This window comes from Leucoraja erinacea, chromosome 2 (genome assembly GCF_028641065.1).
Source record: "Leucoraja erinacea ecotype New England chromosome 2, Leri_hhj_1, whole genome shotgun sequence".
Lineage (NCBI taxonomy): Eukaryota > Metazoa > Chordata > Chondrichthyes > Rajiformes > Rajidae > Leucoraja > Leucoraja erinaceus.
Genome location: NC_073378.1, coordinates 22,346,141 through 22,365,114, shown reverse-complemented (window position 1 = coordinate 22,365,114; position 18,974 = coordinate 22,346,141). Strand labels below are relative to the sequence as shown.

Here is an 18,974-nt window from a genome sequence, read left to right as displayed (position 1 = left end):
GATTCAAAGTAATATTAGCAAATTTGCAGATGACACAAAGCTGGGTGGCAGTGTGAACAGTGAGGAGGATGCTATGAGAATGCAGGATGACTTGGACAGGTTGGGGGAGTGGGCAGATGCATGGCAGATGAAGTTTAATGTGGATAAATGTGAGGTTATCCACTTTGGTAGCAAAAACAGGAAGGCAGATTATTATCTAAATGGTGTCAAGTTGAGAAAAGGGGAAGTACAATGGATCTGAGCGTCCTTGTTCATCAGTCAATGAAAGTAAGCATGCGGGTACAGCAGGCAGTGAAGAAATCAAATGGCATGGTGGCCTTCATAACAAGAGGAGTTGAGTATAGGAGCAAATAGGTCCTTCTGCAGTTGTACAGGGCCCTAGTGAGACCACACCTGGAGTATTGTGTGCAGTTTTTGTCTCCAAATTTAAGGAAGGATATTCTTGCTATTGAGGGAGTGCAGCGTAGGTTCATAAGGTTAATTCCCGGGATGGCGGGACTGTCATAAGCTGAGAGAATGGAGCGGCTGGGCTTGTATACTCTGGAATTTAGAAGGATGAGAGGATATCTTTTTGAAACATATAAGATTATTAAGGGTTTGGACACGCTAAAGGCAGGAACCATGTTCCCGATATTTTGGGGAGTCCAGAACCAGGGGCCACAGTTTAAGAATAAGGGGTAAGCCATTGAGAACGGAGATGAAGAAACACTTTTTCACCCAGAGAGTGGTGGGTTTGTGGAATTCTCTGCCTCAGAGGGCGGTAGAGGCCGGTTCTCTGGATACTTTCAAGAGAGAGCCAGATAGGGCTCTTAAATATAGTGGAGTCAGGGGATATGCGAAGAAGGCAAGAACGGGGTACTGATTGGGGATGATCAGCCATGATCACATTGAATGGCGGTGCTGGCTCGAAGGACCGAATGGTCTACTCCTGCACCGATTGTCTATTGTCTAATCACCTGAGAGTATAATGACTTTTCAATAGAGGAGATTTATCACCTTGTTTTCTAGCAAAGAGATAATTAAGTAATTGAACCTTTGTTAATGGAGGATTCTATAAACCAGTTCCTGTATCTCTGCAGGGAGTGCTGGGAGAAACAGCAGGATCAAAGGAACCAACTCTCAGTAGATCCATCAATGCTGTGTATTTGTGCATCGTTTATTGAATCGGCCTCTGGCCCAGCTCATCTGTGCCGGTGTTCAGAGTCTATGTAAATCTGTTCCCATTCTGCCTAACATTTCAGCCTTTGTGCCTTCTCTTTCTCCTGGTATAGTTCGCTGACATCCTTTTCAAAACATCTAAACCATTCGTTCGAACCACTTTCCGTTGCAATGAGTTCCAAGTTCCGAGCAAAGGAATTCCCATGTTGGATTAATAAATAATAACCTTGTAATAAAGCTCGCAGTTTTGGATTCTCCCAGAAGTGTACACCAACCCTGTTCAGCTATTCATAATAACCTCTTAATTCTTCCCTTCTGTAAAGATAAATAACCTCTAGGTGTTTCAATCTATCAGAGTAATTGTAATTCCCAAGGTGAACTCCATCCTTAATCTTTTTTTTAACTCTAGTATTTACATGGCCCTTTGCAAGAGGGAGACTAGAATTGGGCATAGTATTAATGTAGCCTGGTCTGGATCATGTACAGGTTATATATGAACACACACTCATCGACCATATCCCCCAATTACTGAACCATACTTGAACCAAAACCATGTGTAGGAAGGAACTGCAGATGCTGGTTTAAACCGAAGGTAGACGCAAAACGCTGTAGTAACTCAGCGGGACAAGCAGCATCTCTGGAGAGTTTAGAGATGCAGCGCAGAAACAGGCCCTTCGGCCCACCTGGTCCGTGCCGACCAGCGATCCCCGCACATTAACACTATCCTACAGCCACTAGGGACAATTTTTACATTTACCAAGCCAATTTACCTACAAACCTGTATGTCTTTGGAGTGCGTGAGGAAACCGAAGGTCTCGGAGAAAACCCATGCAGGTCACAGGGAAAAACGTACAAACTCCGTACAAACAGCACCCATAATTGGGATCGAACAAGGGTCTTTGGTGCTGCATTCGCTGTAAGGCAGCAACTCTACCGCTACGCCACCATGATTGCTTCTTCAGACCGAAGAAGGGTCTCGACCCGAAACCTCACCCATTCCTTCTCTCCAGAGATGCTGCCTGTTCCGCTGAGTTACACCAGCAATTTGTGTCTATCTTGAACCAAAGCTATATGGATGGCCTTGCCAGCCTTTGGACCTGTGTGGTATTGTGTGCTCAAGTGGTGTAATCAAGTCTTTGTATTCTGGCTCAGTCTTCTGGCTCAGATCAAGCCCTACCCACAGAATTCCTCTCGAAATCTTGACAATGCTCAACTCCACCTTCCAGTCTGATGAAGGATCTTGATCTTGAAAACTTTGCTCTGTTTATCTTTCCACGGATGCTGCCTGACCTGCTAAGTATTTCCAGCATTTTCTATTTTTATCGAAAAGTTGAGGGTTGTCAAAACTCTCTTCATTCCGAAACACAAAGTGCTGGAGTAACTCAGTGAGTCAGACAGCACTGTGGACGTGAGTGTGAAGACGTTTTGTCTAACTATTCTCGCCACAAGAGCGACCAGACCCACTGAGTTATTCCAGCAATGTGGTTTGCTCAATATTTCAGCATCTGCAGTGCCTTGTACTGTACATCCTCATTTCAAGGTTGACAAGTATCCATGGTTTCATAATCATCTAAGTACCGTTAGAAATTAAATTAAAAATCTGAATTGAAAAATAGATCACAAAAATACTTAAAACATATCAAATCAGTAGTTTAATATTAATGTTAAATATTTAATACATTATGATAAATATATTCTGTCGTATCTCTAAACTAAATAAATATTGAAGCGAAACTAAATAATTATAACCAAATATAACATGTTTCTTCCTTACAATCGCACCATGACTTTTAAAGGAATGGGTCTATGTACTGAATAGCAGATTAGATCTGGCACAGTACCCATACGCAGGTTTCACCAGTTGTGAGTTCCGTGTAATTCAAGTGAGTTCTTGCTTCATCATTGGACTTTCTGCAGAGAAGCATTAGTGGAGCATGGCCAGAAAGATCAGATCTTAGGTATTCACACAAAAGCAACAGAATTTGCAGGCATCTACTATATATATTGCAGTCTGTGTGTTACTCCTGTTAAAAGTAAAGCTTTGAAAGTGTTTTGATTTTTTTTTTGTCTGAAGCTGGATTTAATGATTTGTTCAAATTAAGGTTGTTATTTATTGTCATATGCACATATACGGTGAGGTATAAGTACACATTGATCGATAACGGAAAAGTCTGCATGAAAACTAGGTGGCATAATGGCATAGCAGTATAGTTGCTATCTTGCAGCTCCAGAGACCCAGGTTTGATCCTGACTACAGGTATTGACTCTGCAGAGTTTGTGCAAACTCCAGGTGCTCTAGTTTCCTCCCACATTCTAAAGATGCGCAGATTTGTAGGTTAATTGACTCCTGTAGTGTGTAGGATAGAACTAGTGTACAGGTGCTTGCTGGTCGGCATAGACTCAGTGAGCCAAAGGGCCTGTTTTGATGCCGTAAACTATAAACTATAAACCAATGCAGAAGTGCACAATTAGAAAACAAGGCTATGGTAGTGCAAGAGGGGGTACTGTGGTGTTCTGTAGTCCAGGTAGGATTAGTATTGTGCAGGATGGTTCAAGAACCAGATGGTTGAAGGAAAGTAGTTGGCCTGAACCCGGGTGGTGTAGGACTCTGTTCCTCCTGTCTGATGGAAGCAGTAAGAAGAAGGCATGACCTGAATGTTGGGGATTTTTTAATGTTTGATACAGCCTTTTTGAGGCAGCCAATGTGCAGACATCCACCAATCTCTATAGTCGTTTGTGTTGGAATTGACATAACAGGACATGATGCAACCAGACAGGATACATTCCACAGTGCACTAATAGCATTTTCTTGGGTACAAGTAATGCATCTGTTATTCTGTCACATTGCAAGATGTTGCATTTAATATTAATTTGCAGTTAACTACCCTGTCCATAGACATCCCAAAGTGTTTTTTTTTAGACATCATTATGTCGCAGTGTTTCTCAATGTAAACTGCATCCTCCTGTTTAATCTTTAAGGAATTTATTTAGGAGGAGGTACAAAATAAGAGAATATCTAGTAAATCTCAATATTCAGAAGTGTGGGGGAAAACAGGGACCATGGTGTATCTTTCCAAAGTTCCATAAAGGTCACAGGACATTTTCTGAAAGTGATAATCCAATAGTCCAAATTGTGCACAATCCAAACAGCCTTTTGGCCCAGCTCCAAGTTCTCCAGGGATGCTGCCTGACCTTACTTTGTGAATGACTCCAACATGTTGTATCTTTCCTTAGTAAACAAGCAGGTGCAGTTCCTTGTTTCTACATAGAAACATAGAAAATAGGTGCAGGAGTAGGCCATTCGGCCCTTCGAGCCTGCACCACCATTCAATATGATCATGGCTGATCATCCAACTCAGTATCCTGTACCTACCTTCTCTCCATACCCCTGGTCCCTTTAGCCACAAGGGCCACATCTAAATCCCTCTTAAATATAGCCAATGAACTGGCCTCAACTGCCTTCTGTGGCAGAGAATTCCACAGATTCACCACTCTCTGTATAAAAAATGTTTTTCTCATCTCAGTCCTAAAAGACTTCCCTCTTATCCTTAAACTGTGTCCCCTTGTTCTGGACTTCCCCAACATCGGGAATAATCTTCCTGCATAGATTAGGCTGTGCTTCTTTTTTTAGAAACTGAGCTGAGAGAGATGAGATTAAGACAAATAAAATTATGAGGGACTGATTAACAGTAAACAACAAAAACTATTACTGCAATTGAGGAATCCAAAATGTTGGGGGGAGAAGGGGTGGAGGAGGGTGCATGGATTGAAAGTAATTGGTGCGAGTTTTAGCGGGGTGAGGAAGAACTCTTTCCACCAGATGGTGATGTGCAAGGGTTAGGGTGCCTGGAAGGCACTTCCTAAGTGAAAGGCACTGAATCTTTAATTTAGTTTAGTTTAGAGATACAGCTTGGAAACAGGCCATTCGGCCCGCCGAGTCCGCGCCGGACAGCGATCGCCATACCTTAGCCCTATCCTACACACAAGGGACAGTTTACAAACTCTACTCGACTGTTTGTAAGAAAATAATCTCACTGTGCATTTGCACTTTGCACATGTGACAATAAAGTACCATTGAACATGACCCCAGTTTAATATAGTCAAAGCAGAGGCTGCTGCAAACACTCAGATGATCAGGCAACATCCGTGGACAAAGAAACAAAATCAGCTTTTCAAGACAAAAATGCTCCATTAGAATATGCCTTTTGATATGTGGAAAGAATTCCCGGCAAAACATTCCATCTCAGATCCAAAGACCCTATAATTAAATAAAATTAACCATTCAGCGCAGTTCACTTCCCTTAAAAAAAAACATCTACTCAGCTGCTCAGGAGCTGTTTAACACACCGCCACTGATAATTTGATTATCTTAGTCTATAAATGGCCTGTAATCAACAATTCCACCTGATCTGACAATTACATTATTTTATATTCAATGAGTTAACAACAATGAATTAACAACAATGAATTAACAGGCCAGCGTAGGGGGAATGGAGAACCAGAGTACATAGGTTTAAGGTGAGTGGAAAAAGATTTAATAGGAACCTGAGGGTGACGTTTTACACAACTGATGGTGGGTGTATGGAACAGGCTGCCGGAGGAGGTAGTTGAGGCAGGTACTATCGTAATGTTTAAGAAAGATTTTCACAGGTAAATGGACAGGATAAAGTTAGAGGGATATGGGCTAAATGCAGGCAGGTGGGACATGCAGATGGGACTATTGCAGATGGGACATGTTGGTCGGTGTGGATATGTTGGACCGCTGGGCCTCTCCACCACAAATCCACTGCTTTGTGGAGTATCTATGATGGGAGATCTTATCTAATTTATGATCTATTATATTGCATAATGGATGCTATAAGGAAGACTGAAACTGGTTCCTGATACTGTAAACAAAAGTATTGATGGGATAAATGGAACTCATTGAATGACACCACATGACTGAATTACAAGAAACAACATGTAGCAAATCTTGCCGGAACTAATTTTCATGGCAAAACAACCCAAATCTAAATGCAAGCTGCATAAGAAGAATACTAATGGGATCTTGCATCTATACGAGATCCATTCAGGTCATGATCCAGTCCATTATAACACATCCCAACTTAGATTTTATGAGTTTTCTGACAGGCACTCAGAGAATAAAAGGGAACCTCATTAATAATAAAAATAAACGTTGCTGAACTAGAAATCCTGCCAAAACCACAGTAGCTATCATTATTACTGGGAGTAGGCATGATGATTTAATTCAGAGTTTATCAAATAAAATCTCGTGTGAAGTAAAAAAAAAAATGATGATATTTCTCATTAATCAGAATTATTCCTTAATGAGGCTGTTTAAAGTTTGGAGAGTTTTGTTGGACATTTGAGTTGTGAAAGTTGGTTAATGTATTCTTGGTAAATTAACTATTACAGGAACGATATGGCAGTTTTTGAGAGAATGAAGAGGTTTACCAGAATGCTGCCTCGATTGAAGGGTATTCTCTATAAGGAAAGGTTGGTCAATCTTGAATTGTTTTCGTTGTTTTCCGAAAGGCCTGCTCCGTGTGTGCCATTCTATGTTCTAGGTTCTATCGCAATGCATTTTACACTTGTAAATATCAGAACATTTAAAGGATTTTAAATCCATGCTCTATGTGTTTTTCTAATGTTGCCTTCAAGTTCAACCCTTTCCTATCCCAACACAAAATATCTGACAATAGGCCTTTTAGTTTTCAAGAGTTATCAGCGGAACCACTTAATCACAAAGTTATCCACAACGCCTTTTTAATACTTGTCATCAAATTTAAAATCTTTTATCTTGGAAATGATTTTTGATGTTTTTTAATGTTAGTTTTTTAACATAATTTTCCTTCTCTTCAAGCGATGGAATATCAGTATTATTATTACCAAAACAGAACAGTTCAGCACCTTCTCAACGCTGATCATATTGCCAATCGTATAGTTATGTATTAATAAAATGTCAATATTTTTGTGCTCTAACACTAACACTAGATAGATTTAGAAGAGAAAATGTAGAACAGTGCAGCAGAGGAGCAGGCCCTGTGGCCTACAATGTATGTGCATACAATGATGCCAAGATCAACTCTTCTCAGCCTGCATATCCACATGCCTACCCGAAAGTCCCTTAATCACCACTATCATATCTGCCTCTATCACCACCGCCGGATGCAAGTCACCCACCAACCACATTGTCAAAAAACTTACCCCGCACATCATCTTTACATTTTGCCCCTCTCACCTTAAAGCTATTCCATCTATTTGATATTTGCATTCTGCAAAAAAGATTCTGATTATCTATGCTATCGATGACTCTCATAATTTTGATGTAGTTCTATCAGGTCTCCCCTCAACCTGTAGCATTCCAGGGAAAACAATCCAAGTCCAACTTCTAGCTAATGTCCATTAATCCATGCAGCATTCTGATAAACTTCTTCATATTTTTAAATATTTTTATTTGAATTTTGAATTTAACAGCAATTTGCATACATACAATGATAACAGACAGTGATAGTCAGGATATAATTGTACAACAGTATGTAAACGAGCCTCAAAACCCTTACCCTTACCCTTACCCACCCTCGCCACCTGGGGACAAACAACACTCACATAGGTACACATCCACATAAATACGATAAGATAAACAAAATGGGAAAAAAAAGAAGAAAAAAAAAGAAAAAGTGGGGGGGGGGGGGGGGGGGGGGGGGGGGGGGGGGGGGGGGTTTGGGGTAAACCTAGCAATTATAGGCATAGACAGAGCAGTGAGGGGTTGAGGGAGGGCACTCAGTCCTCTTTATGATAGCAGCTGCAATAAGACAGAGCAGTGATAGAGGGCACTTAGTCCTCTTCCCAGTCCGGAAACAAGTTAAGAGAGTTAACAAGTTCCAGGAAAGTGTTCCATGTATCTAGGAATGTCTTGGTAGAGCCTTTGAGAGAGAACCTAAGTTTTTCAAACTTTAAGTTGTAGAGCACGTAGATAAACATCTTCTTTACCCTTTCCAAAGCTTCAACCTCCTTCCTGATTTAGGATTGAACTGCACCCAATACTCCACGTGTGGCCTAACAAAGTCTCATAAAGTTGCATCATCTCTTCGAGACTCTTGTACCTCAGTCAATGAAAGCAAACATACCTTATTTATACCTTCTTTACTACTCCATCTACCTGTGTTGCCATTTTTCATTTGGGTACCTACAGAGACCCTTACAGCAAAGAAAATGACATCATTGTTCTATCAGCCTCGGCTGAGTTAAAATCTACAAGACAAAATTGAAAGACTAGTATATCGTTATAAAAAGTTATTGTTGATACTGGTTTATACCAAAGGTAGACACAAAATGCTGGAGTAACTCAGCAGGTCACACAACATATCTGGCAAAAATGGATAGGTGACATTTCAGATCGAAGGGTCCCTACTAGAAACATCATAGCAAAAGGATTTGAGTATAAGAGCAGGGAGGTTCTACTGCAGTTGTACAGGATCTTGGTGAGACCACACCTGGAGTATTGTGTACAGTTTTGGTCTCCTAATCTGAGGAAAGACATTCTTGCCATAGAGGGAGTACAGAGAAGGTTCATCAGACTGATTCCTGGGATGTCAGGACTTTCATATGAAGAAAGACTGGATAGACTCGGCTTGTACTCGCTAGAATTTAGAAGATCGAGGGGGGATCTTATAGAAACTTACAAAATTCTTAACGGGTTGGACAGGCTAGATGCAGGAAGATTGTTCCCGATATTGGGGAAGTCCAGAACAAGGGATCACAGTTTAAGGATAAGAGGGAAGTCTTTTAGGACCGAGATGAGAAAATCATTTTTTACACAGAGAGTGGTGAATCTGTGGAATTCACTGCCACAGAAGGTAGTTGAGGCCAGTTCATTGGCTAGATTTAAGAAGGAGTTAGATGTGGTCCTTGTGGCTAAAGGGATCAGGGGGTATGGAGAGAAGGCAGGTATGGGATATTGATTTGGATGATCAGCCATGATCATATTGAATGGCGGTGCTGGCTCGAAGGGCCGAATGGCCTACTCCCGCACCTATTTTCTATGTAACATCACCTCTCTCATTTTCTCCAAAGATACCGCCTGACCTGCTGAGTTACTCCAGTATCTGTGCCTATCTTTGAAAGATTAGTGTACTCAGTTAGTCTATTACCCATTCCACTATTATCAGTTAATACTGTTAGCTAGAGGTATGCTACTTAATAAATGCCTCACGTCAGCACCTTTAAGGACGCTTACAAGTTAAAATACATGAACTCATTCCTCTGGATTATTTTAAATGCTGATTCCACGATTAGCAAAATTATTTTGTCACTCAAAATCTATGGTACCTCTGAGGTAGCAAAATAATTCCCAAATTACTTAATGGTGCAGTGATGTAAAATGTCACATCATCTGTTTGTAAGTATATTTCATCAAACATTTTTATAAATGTGCACCCATGTAGAAAATAAATGATGGTTTAGTTAACTTGAGGTGCACTTACCCAGTTGCAACAAATTTCTTGAACAAATAATTGAACTGTGACCCCAAACGTGTTCTGTCCGTTTCCTACCACAGATACTGCCTGGTGTGCTGAGTTCTGCCAGCAGATTGTTGTTTGGTTAAGATTTTATCATTCTCAGTGTGCTGTGTGACAATTTCTTGCCGCAGGCAGCCATAGCACACACAAGAAGCACAATATTATTGCTTGTGACATCCACAATTAGCAACTTTTCTTTTGGAAAAGCAATTTTTTACTAAACAAAATTTTAACAATGGAGCTGTGCAAATAAATTGATATTGATTGTCAATTTATTAAATAAGTATGCATTGAGTAAATTGTACGCACTCAACGTGTACCTAGGTTTGGGGTATAACCATGTCGACGAAGATCACTCATAACTGATTGATTCTATTTTTTTATTATAGGATACCAATGCCAGCATCCAAATGTCATTCAATATCCAATATCCTGTATGGTGATCACAACGCTGATTTATCAGCAAAGGTGGGCAGCATTTCACAAGAGCTCTTTCATCCATTTGATACAGCTAATAAAATTGTGCACTTTATTTCTGTAACATTGAATTTTGGAAGTCCAAAATTATTCCGGGCCCTTGATGCCTGCTGCATGACAGTCATGCATAGTGGCACTACTGGGTCGAGTTGTGTATTATTCTGAGGTGCTGTCTATGTGGTGTTTGCACGTTATCCCTTTGATGGGTTAGGTTTCCCGCAGGGGCTCCAGTTTCCTCCCCGATCACAATGACATGCTAGTTGGTAAGTTATTTGGCTACAGTTGATAGCCCATAGTATGGTGCAATAATATGGAGGTAGTAATGGTGTGAGCAGGACAATAGGTTTAATGGAAATAAGTGGGGGAATAGGATTGATGTGATTGCTCGGAGAGCTGATATAAACTCAATGTCAAATGGCTTCCTTCTAAGTTATAAGGAAATATGACACCTTTCACAGCAGAGAAGGAAGCCATTTTGCCCATCAAGTCAACGCGGGCTCTCTGCAGAGCACTTTAGTCAATCCCATATCCCAACTCAACTCCTTTAGTTTTGTTGGACAGGACAGGTTTAAAGAGTTATGGGCCAAGCACAGGCAGGTGGAACTAATGTACATGGGGCATGCTGGTAGGTGTGGGCAAGTTGGGCTGAAGGGCCTGTTTCCACGTTGTATGACTCTGTGACTAACTCCCTCCCATTCATTTTCTTTTTTGCAATCATTGAATGCCCCTGTCTATTCTATGGATTATGCTTGGCTGATCAGTTCAATATATTTATATAGGTGCTAATGCAAAGATGGGCACATTTTAAGCCACTACCAGTTCAGTGTGGTGTGGTGGATGTGCCAAATGGCCAATGAGGAAGAGGTTGGTGCTGCATTTGAGGGTATTTTATGCAGTTCTGGCCACCCCATTACAGGAACGATATTGAGGGGTTGGAAAGAGTGCAGAAGAAGTTTACCAGAATGATTCTTGGATTGGGGATATTAGCTTCATGGAGAGGTTGAACAGACCTGGATTTATTTCTCTGGAACCCCGGAGGTTGAGGGGAGACCTTTTCAAAGCATATGGAATTAGAAGACTCATTGACTAGGTAGACAGTCAGTACCTTTTTCCCAGAATGGAAATATCAAATACTGGAGCATAGCTTTAAGGTGAGAAGGGTAAGATTAAAGGTGATGTGTGGGGCAAGTTTTCGACACAGAGGACTGTGAATGACTAAAACGCGCTGCCAGGGGTGATAGTGGAAGCAGATACAATAGTGGCATTTAAGAGACTTTTGAATAGGCACATAGATATGCAGGCAATGGAGGGATATGAACTATAGCATTCATAGCAAACGGATTTGAGTATAGGAAGCAGGGAGGTTCTACTGCAGTTGTACAGGGTCTTGGTGAGACCACACCTGGAGTATTGCGTACAGTTTTGGTCTCCTAATCTGAGAAAATACATTCTTGCCATAGAGGGAGTACAGAGAAGGTTCACCAGACTGATTCCTGGGATGTCAGGACTTTCATATGAAGAAAGACTTAATAGACTCGGCTTGTACTTGCTAGAATTTAGAAGATTAAGGGGGGATCTTATAGAAACTTACAAAATTCTTAAGGGGTTGGACAGGCTAGATGCAGGAAGATTGTTCCCGATGTTGGGGAAGTCCAGAACAAGGGGTCACAGTTTAACGATAAGGGGGAAATCTTTTAGGACCGAGATGAGAAAAACACTTTTCACACAAGGAGTGGTGAATCTCTGGAATTCTCTGCCACAGAAGGTAGTTGAGGCCAGTTCATTGGCTATATTTAAGAGGGAGTTAGATGTGGCCCATTGTGGCTAAAGGGATCAGGGGGTATGGAGAGAAGGCAGGTACGGGATACTGAGTTGGATGATCAGCCATGGTCATATTGAATGGCGGTGCAGGCTCCAAGGGCCGAATGGCCTACTCCTGCACCTATTTTCTATGTTTCTACGTTTCTATATGTAGGCTGATAAGAGTTGGTCTTTGGCATCATTTTCAGTATAGACATTGTGGGTCAGAGGGCCTGTTTCTGTGCTGTACTGTCCTATGTTTTATGTTCTATGATAATGTAGGTATTTTAATTGGATTGTCTGATCTGTTTAAAAATGGCATGTGTTGGAACTTCTGTGTCGGGTGGATCAATGACTGTGTGAGCAGTGTTAGTAGATAGACAATTAACCCAATGACTCTCATACATATTGACTCTGCTTCACAATATTAGTCTTGGTACTTCAGCAGGACAGTTCTCCTGCTAATTATCTCGGCTAAACTCAATATTTAAAATAAATAATGCTGCACAATGATAAATTCTGCTAAATCAATTACAGTACTTCATCGTGAAAGGTTTCTGAGTGCAATCCAGGAGCAGTTTTCAGTAGCACTACAGAAGTCGGGCAGTGTAACTTGTAGAGTTGCTAGCTCACAGCCCCAGCAATCCTGATCTCTGGTGCTGTGTATATGGAGTTTGCATGTTCTGCCTCTGAAGTTTAAGTTTCCCCAAGGGGCTTTGATTTCCTCTCACAAGCCAAAAATATGAGGGTCAGTAGGTTAATTAGTGTCTTCAGATTGCCCGTAGCTTGCAAGTGAGTGAGAAATAAAATAAACTGGGAGTAATTCAGAGGAAAGTGATACAAATAAAAAATGGGATTAGTATAAGTGAGCATTTGAAGGTCAATGGCCGAAGGGCCGGTTTATGTGCTGTCTCCGTTAGTTTCCTTCAGTTTTTTGGCATGTGTTTCAAGGTACATCATATTTCTTGGTTTGAAGCTTTTGCTCCCTCTGATTCTGCTCATAAACCTGTACAAGACATCTTTACTGTGATGAAGATTGGCACAAAACGCCAGAGTAACCCAGCGGGACAGGCAGCGTATTTGGAGAGAAGGAATGGGTGACGTTTCAGGTCGAAACTCTTCTTCAGGCTCAACCTGAAATGTCACCCATTCCAGAGATGCTGCCTGTCCTGCTGAGTTACTCCAGCATTTTGTGTCTATCTTCGGTGTAAACTAGCATCTGCAGTTCCTTCCTACACATCGACACGGTGGTGTGGCGGTAGAGCTACGGGTAGATCCTGACTACGAGTGCTGACTGTACGGAGTTTGTACGTTCTCCCCGTGACCTGCATGGGTTCACTCCAAGATCTCGGTTTCCTCCCACACTCCAAAGCCATACAGGTTTGTAGGTGAATTACCGTCGGTATAAATGTTAAATTGTCCATAGTGTCCGTAGGATAGTGTTAAGGTGAGGGGATCGCTGGTCGGTGTGGACTTGGTGGGCCGAAGGGCCTGTTTCCACACTGCATCTCTAAACATCCTTACTATGACACTGGTTTAGGGAAAAATAAAAATGTATTTGGCTTCTTACTTCTGATCACCATCCTGAAATCTTTGGGGAATAGTGTTTGTGAATGAGATAAGAGTTTGCTTGTATTCAATCCATGCTCGTTTGGCAGCAACAAATAACTCCCTAGGCTTCCAGATTCACAATGGTCACAAACAATTAGAGAAACCTAATAGCAACAATTATGCTAAGCTGAAAAAAAATAGGTAACTGGCTGGATCCACTATCCAATACAATTATATGTATCCCATGTAGTTTACAGCATGTTGAATTCTCATCTCAATACTTTTTCAATATAAAGTTATTATAAATATTATTGCTGGCAGTGGGTTCTAGTACCCCGCCTAACACAGTTTTACTGGAGTAACTCAGAGGGACAGGCAGCATCTCTGGAGAGAAGGAATGGGTGACATGAAACGTCACCCATTCCTTCTCTCCAGAGATGCTGCCTGTCCCGCTGAGTTACTCCAGCATGCTGTGTCTATCTTCGGTTTAAACCTGCATCAGCAGTTCCTTCCTACACAGTTAAGAATTAAGTCTATTCACCTTCCCTCTACTCTATTTGTTTATGTATGCCATTATTGACATCTCACGGGAGGGGACAGCTGAGGAACCCAAGGAAGATCAGCCCAGTAGGCACCTTTGCCTTCAACAGAAGAGAGAAAACCCAAAATAAAGTCTGCCTGAAGATAAAACATGCTGTCTGACCATCACTAACTAAAATATGATTAAAAAATAATACGACAAAATAAAAGCTGCCCTTCCATTAAATTAATACCTACAAAATACAATATCTCCAACGGAAACTGGCAGAATACTTTGAACCCCTTCCCACCAGCTCAAAGAGAAAGGTTCTGACTTGTTAATTCATAAGACAAATGTATTTTTCTCTGTATGCCTGTTATCCTGAGAGTTGCCCGATTTTCCGCAATAAAAATATAATTAGTCACCATATTCTGTGATATTCATTTTCCTGACAGTTCTCAGTGTGAAACTGTCTGGCGTAGTAGAGTGCTTGCCAAAACAGTGTCACGCTATTGTGCTTTTCCTTTCAGTTTACAAAGGGGAACAGTTTGACAAGCCCAGCCATCAGTGTTTACCCCTGGCAAACTCCACATACGGTAAGATTCGATCCAGCAAATTGTAAAAATAGCTCAGCCCAGACATGGTAATTATGATTATAAGGACCAATAATAATGTTCTATATTATTGATAAGTAATCTGCTCTGAAACAGATAGTTTTAAGAGCGAGTTAGATTTAGCTCTTGGGGCTAAAGGAATCAAGGGATATGGGGGAAAAAGCAGGAACGGGGTTCTGATTTTGGACAATCAGCCGTGATCATATTGAATGGCAGTGCTGGCCCAAAGGGCCGAATGGACTACTCCTGCACCTATTTTCTGTGTTTCTATGTTTCAATAACTGATTAGAAACCCAGCAAGTGCACAGTAGCTCATGCAAGAAAATATTTTGGGGTTAACAGACTGTCTCTTTTTGTGTTCATTTTAAACAGGTGTTGTCCAAGGTCTCAGATGAACCTACTTCCTTTTCTAATCCCTTGTATGAAGGTAAAATGGAAAACAGGAAGCCTCCAGCAGAAGGAATTACTGGAACTGAAAATTCAATTGCCTTGAACTTTAGAGCTATGTTAAAGTAGAGATGTTTCTTGAATTAATCTTATCTAACATTTTTATCTAACATAAAGTGATTGCCTTTCTGAATACAAAGAAATGTCTATTTTTTCAACTTCAATATTTCTTGTAAACTTTTGGAAACTTTTCTATTTGAAATCATTAAATAGAGGGATTATATTTTGTGCCCACATGTACACACGAGACTCTGACCATTTAATTTTAGTGGATTTAAAGACTTCCCTTGGTGATCGTAAATTGAATTGATGTCATGTTTAATGGGAGCAAAGAAGGACAGTGTGATGTCGTTTATACAGAATGCAACATTACGTTTGAGCGAGAGTAGCATAAAACTGTCGAAAGGCTCACTTATGAAAAATTATGTGCTTAACTGTATTCAAGGTGAAGCTGATCGGATAATATTCCTACAAAATCAGCATATTTCTGCAAAGTACTGCAATGTGTCAGATCACTTTGTCATTTAAGGTGTCCCATTGATGTAACAAACAACTCCTCGGCACCAGCTGTGTCTTTGTGCAGTTTCAATGCTCAGTCAACACTCAAACTCCTATCTCAGCTTATGTTCTTTTGTATCTTAATACCTGCGTGGATAGCTTTTTTATGCACCATGAGCAAAATTCAACCTGACTGAACACGGTGAAGCATACTGTTTGAAGAAGTGGCCCGGCCCAAAATGTAATCTATCCAGAGATCGAGCCTGATCTGTTGAATAATCCAGCACTGTGGGATCCCGTTGGAGGTGGTAGAAATTTCAGAGGATAATGTGTTGTATGCAACAGCTAATGGCGTGAAAAGTAAGGACTAGGAAGACACTGTTGCGACTAGGGGGAGGGGGAGCAAGAGCGGATCTGCGGGGTACTGAGGAGACACGAGTGAGGGCCTCATTTATGATGGGAGAGAGGATCCCTAAAGAATGAGGACATCTCGGATGTCCTGGTATGGAACACCTCATCTTTGGCACAGATGTGGCATAGATGGAGGAATTGGGAATAGGGTTTAGAGTCTTTGCAGGAAGCAGGGTGGGAAGAAGCGTAGTTGAGATGGTTGTGGGATTCAGTGGGTTTGTAATTGATGTCAGTCAATAGTCTATTACCTGTGATGGAGACTGTGAGATTAAGAAAGGGGAGGGAGGTTTCGGAGATGGTCCAAGTAAATTTGAGTACCGGATGAAAATTGGTGGTGAAGTTGATGGTCCATGAGTCCTGCATGGGTGCAGGAGGAGCACTGATCCGGTCATCAATGTAATGAAGATAGAGTTCAGGGATAGGGCCAGTGTACGCCTGGAACAGGGATTGTTCACCGTACCCTGCAAAGAGGCAGACATAAGAGCCCCATGCTGGTGTCCATAGCTGCGCCTTGGACTTGGAGGAAATGGGAGGCGTCAAAGGAGAAGTTGTTGAGGGTGAGGGCCAGCTCTACCAGGCGGAGTAGAGTGTTAGCAGAGGGAAATTGGATGGTTCAAGGAAGAAACGGAGGGCTTTCAGACCTTCCTGGTGGCGGATGGAGGTGTAGAGTGACTGGACATCCATAGTAAAGATGAGGGAGTAGGGGGCTCAAAAAGCAGAAGTCTTGAAAGGGCATATGAAGCATCTTGGACAAAGGTCAATAGACAATAGACAATAGGTGCAGGAGCAGGCCATTTGGCCCTTCGATCCAGCACCGCCATTCAATGTCATCATGGCTGATTATCCCCAATCAGTACCCCATTCCTGCCTTCTCCCCATATCCCCTGACTCCGCTATTTTTAAGGGCCCTATCTAGCTCTCTCTTGAATGCATCCAGAGAACCTGCTTCCACTGAGGCAGAGAATGCCACAGACTCACCACTTTCTGTGAGAAAAAGTGTTTCCTCATCTATGTTCAAAATGGCTTACTCTTTATTCTTAAACTGAGGCCCCTGGTTCTGGACTGCCCCAACATCGGGAACATGTCTCCTGTCTCCAGCGTGTCCAAACCCTTAACAATCTTATATGTTTCAATTAGATCTCCTCTCATCCTTCTAAACTCCAGAGTTTACTAGCCCAGCTGCTCCATTCTCGCAGCATATGACAGTCCCACCATCCCGGGAATTTATCTTGTAAACCTACGCTACGCTCCCTCAATAGCAAGAATGTTCTTTCTCAAATTAGGGGACCAAAACTGCACACAATACTCCAGGTGTGGTGTCACTAGGGCTCTGTACAACTGCAGAAGGACCTCTTTGCTCCTATATTCGATTCCTCTTGTTATAAAGGCCAACATGCCATTTGCTTTCTTCACTGCCTGCTGTACCTGCATGCTTACTTTCATAGACATGAACAAGGACTCCCAGATCCCGTTATACTTCCCCTTTTCCCAACTTGACGCCATTTAGATAGTAATCTGCCTTCCTGCTTTTGATACCAAAGTGTATAACCTCACATTTATCCGCATTAAACTTCATCTGCCATGCATCTACCCACTCCCCCAACCTGTCTAAGTCGCCATACATTCTCAAAGCATCCTCCTCACAGTTCACACTGCCACCCAACTTTGTGTCATCTGCAAATTTGCTAATGTTACTTTGAATCCCTTCATCCAAACCATTGATGTATATTGTAAATAGCTGCGGTCCCAGCACCGAGCCTTGCGGCACCCCACTAGTCACTGCCTGCCATTCTGAAAGGGACCCGTTAATCCTTACTCTTTGTTTCCTGTCTGCCAACCACTTCTCTAACCATGTCAGCATTCTACCCCCAATACCATGTGCCCTCATTTTGCCCACTAATCTCCTATGTGGGACCTTATCAAATGCTTTCTGAAAGTCCAGGTACACTACATCCACTGGCTCTCCCTTGTCCATTTTCCTAGTTACATCTTCAAAAAATTCCAGAAGATTAGTCAAGCATGATTTCTCCTTCGTAAATCCATGCTGACTCAGACCGATCCTGTTACTGCTATCCCAATGTTCGGCTATTTCATCTTTTATACTTGACTCCAGGATCTTCCCCACCACCGATGTCAGGCTAACTGGTCTATAATTCCCTGTTTTTTTCTCTCCCGCCTTTCTTAAAAAGTGGGATAACATTAGCTACCCTCCAATCCACAGGATCTGATCCTGAGTCTATAGAACATTGGAAAATGATCACCAATGCATCCACAATTTCTAGAGCCACTTTCTTAAGTACCCTGGGATGCAGACCATCAGGCCCTGGGGATTTATCAGCCTTCAGTCCCATCAGTCTATCCAACACCATTTCCTGCCTAATATGGATTTCCTTCAGTTCCTCCGTCACCCCAGATCCTCAGGCCACTACTATATCATGAAGATTGTTTGTGTCCTCCATAGTGAAGACAGATCAAAATACCTGTTCAACTCATCTGCAATTTCCTTGTTCCCCATAATGAATTCACATTTTTCCGTCTTCAATGGTCCAACTTTGGTCTTAACTAATTTTTTCCTCTTCACATACCTAAAGGTCGGGAGAGATTAGACCAGTGGGGATAGGATGGAGTAGAGATAGGTGGAAATCATTTCCGTGGGACAGGAGCAGGCAGAACCAATGGGTCTGCCAGGCCTGTTGTGTTTGTGGATATTGGGGAGAAGGTAAAAACAGACTATGCGGGGCTGGAAAATAATAAGGTTGGAGGCTGTGGAAGGCAGACAGCCAGAAGTGATGGAATCAGTAATGGTGTTTGAGATTACGGCTTGGTGCTCATCTGTGGGATCATGGTCCAAGGATAAGTTGGAGGAAGTGTCTGAGAGTTGTCAACTGATCTCAGCCTGGTAGAGGTCAGCGCGCCAGACTACCACGTCGGCTTGTCGGCGGTTTTGATAATAATGTCAGGGTTGCTGCAGAGTGA

General features: G+C 41.9%; 1 protein-coding gene across 1 annotated transcript in view; it reads left to right on the top strand.

Moving 5' to 3' along the window:
- malrd1 (MAM and LDL receptor class A domain containing 1) overlaps positions 1–18,389 on the top strand; it is a 312,060-nt gene extending 293,671 nt beyond the window's left edge. The window contains exons 32-35 of the mRNA XM_055652737.1: positions 6,574–6,654; positions 10,070–10,148; positions 14,559–14,624; positions 15,015–18,389. Coding sequence (XP_055508712.1) covers positions 6,574–6,654; positions 10,070–10,148; positions 14,559–14,624; positions 15,015–15,158 — 370 coding nt within the window. The 3' untranslated portion in view covers positions 15,159–18,389. The remainder of the gene's footprint in view (positions 1–6,573; positions 6,655–10,069; positions 10,149–14,558; positions 14,625–15,014) is intronic.
- Positions 18,390–18,974: the final 585 nt, after the last annotated feature.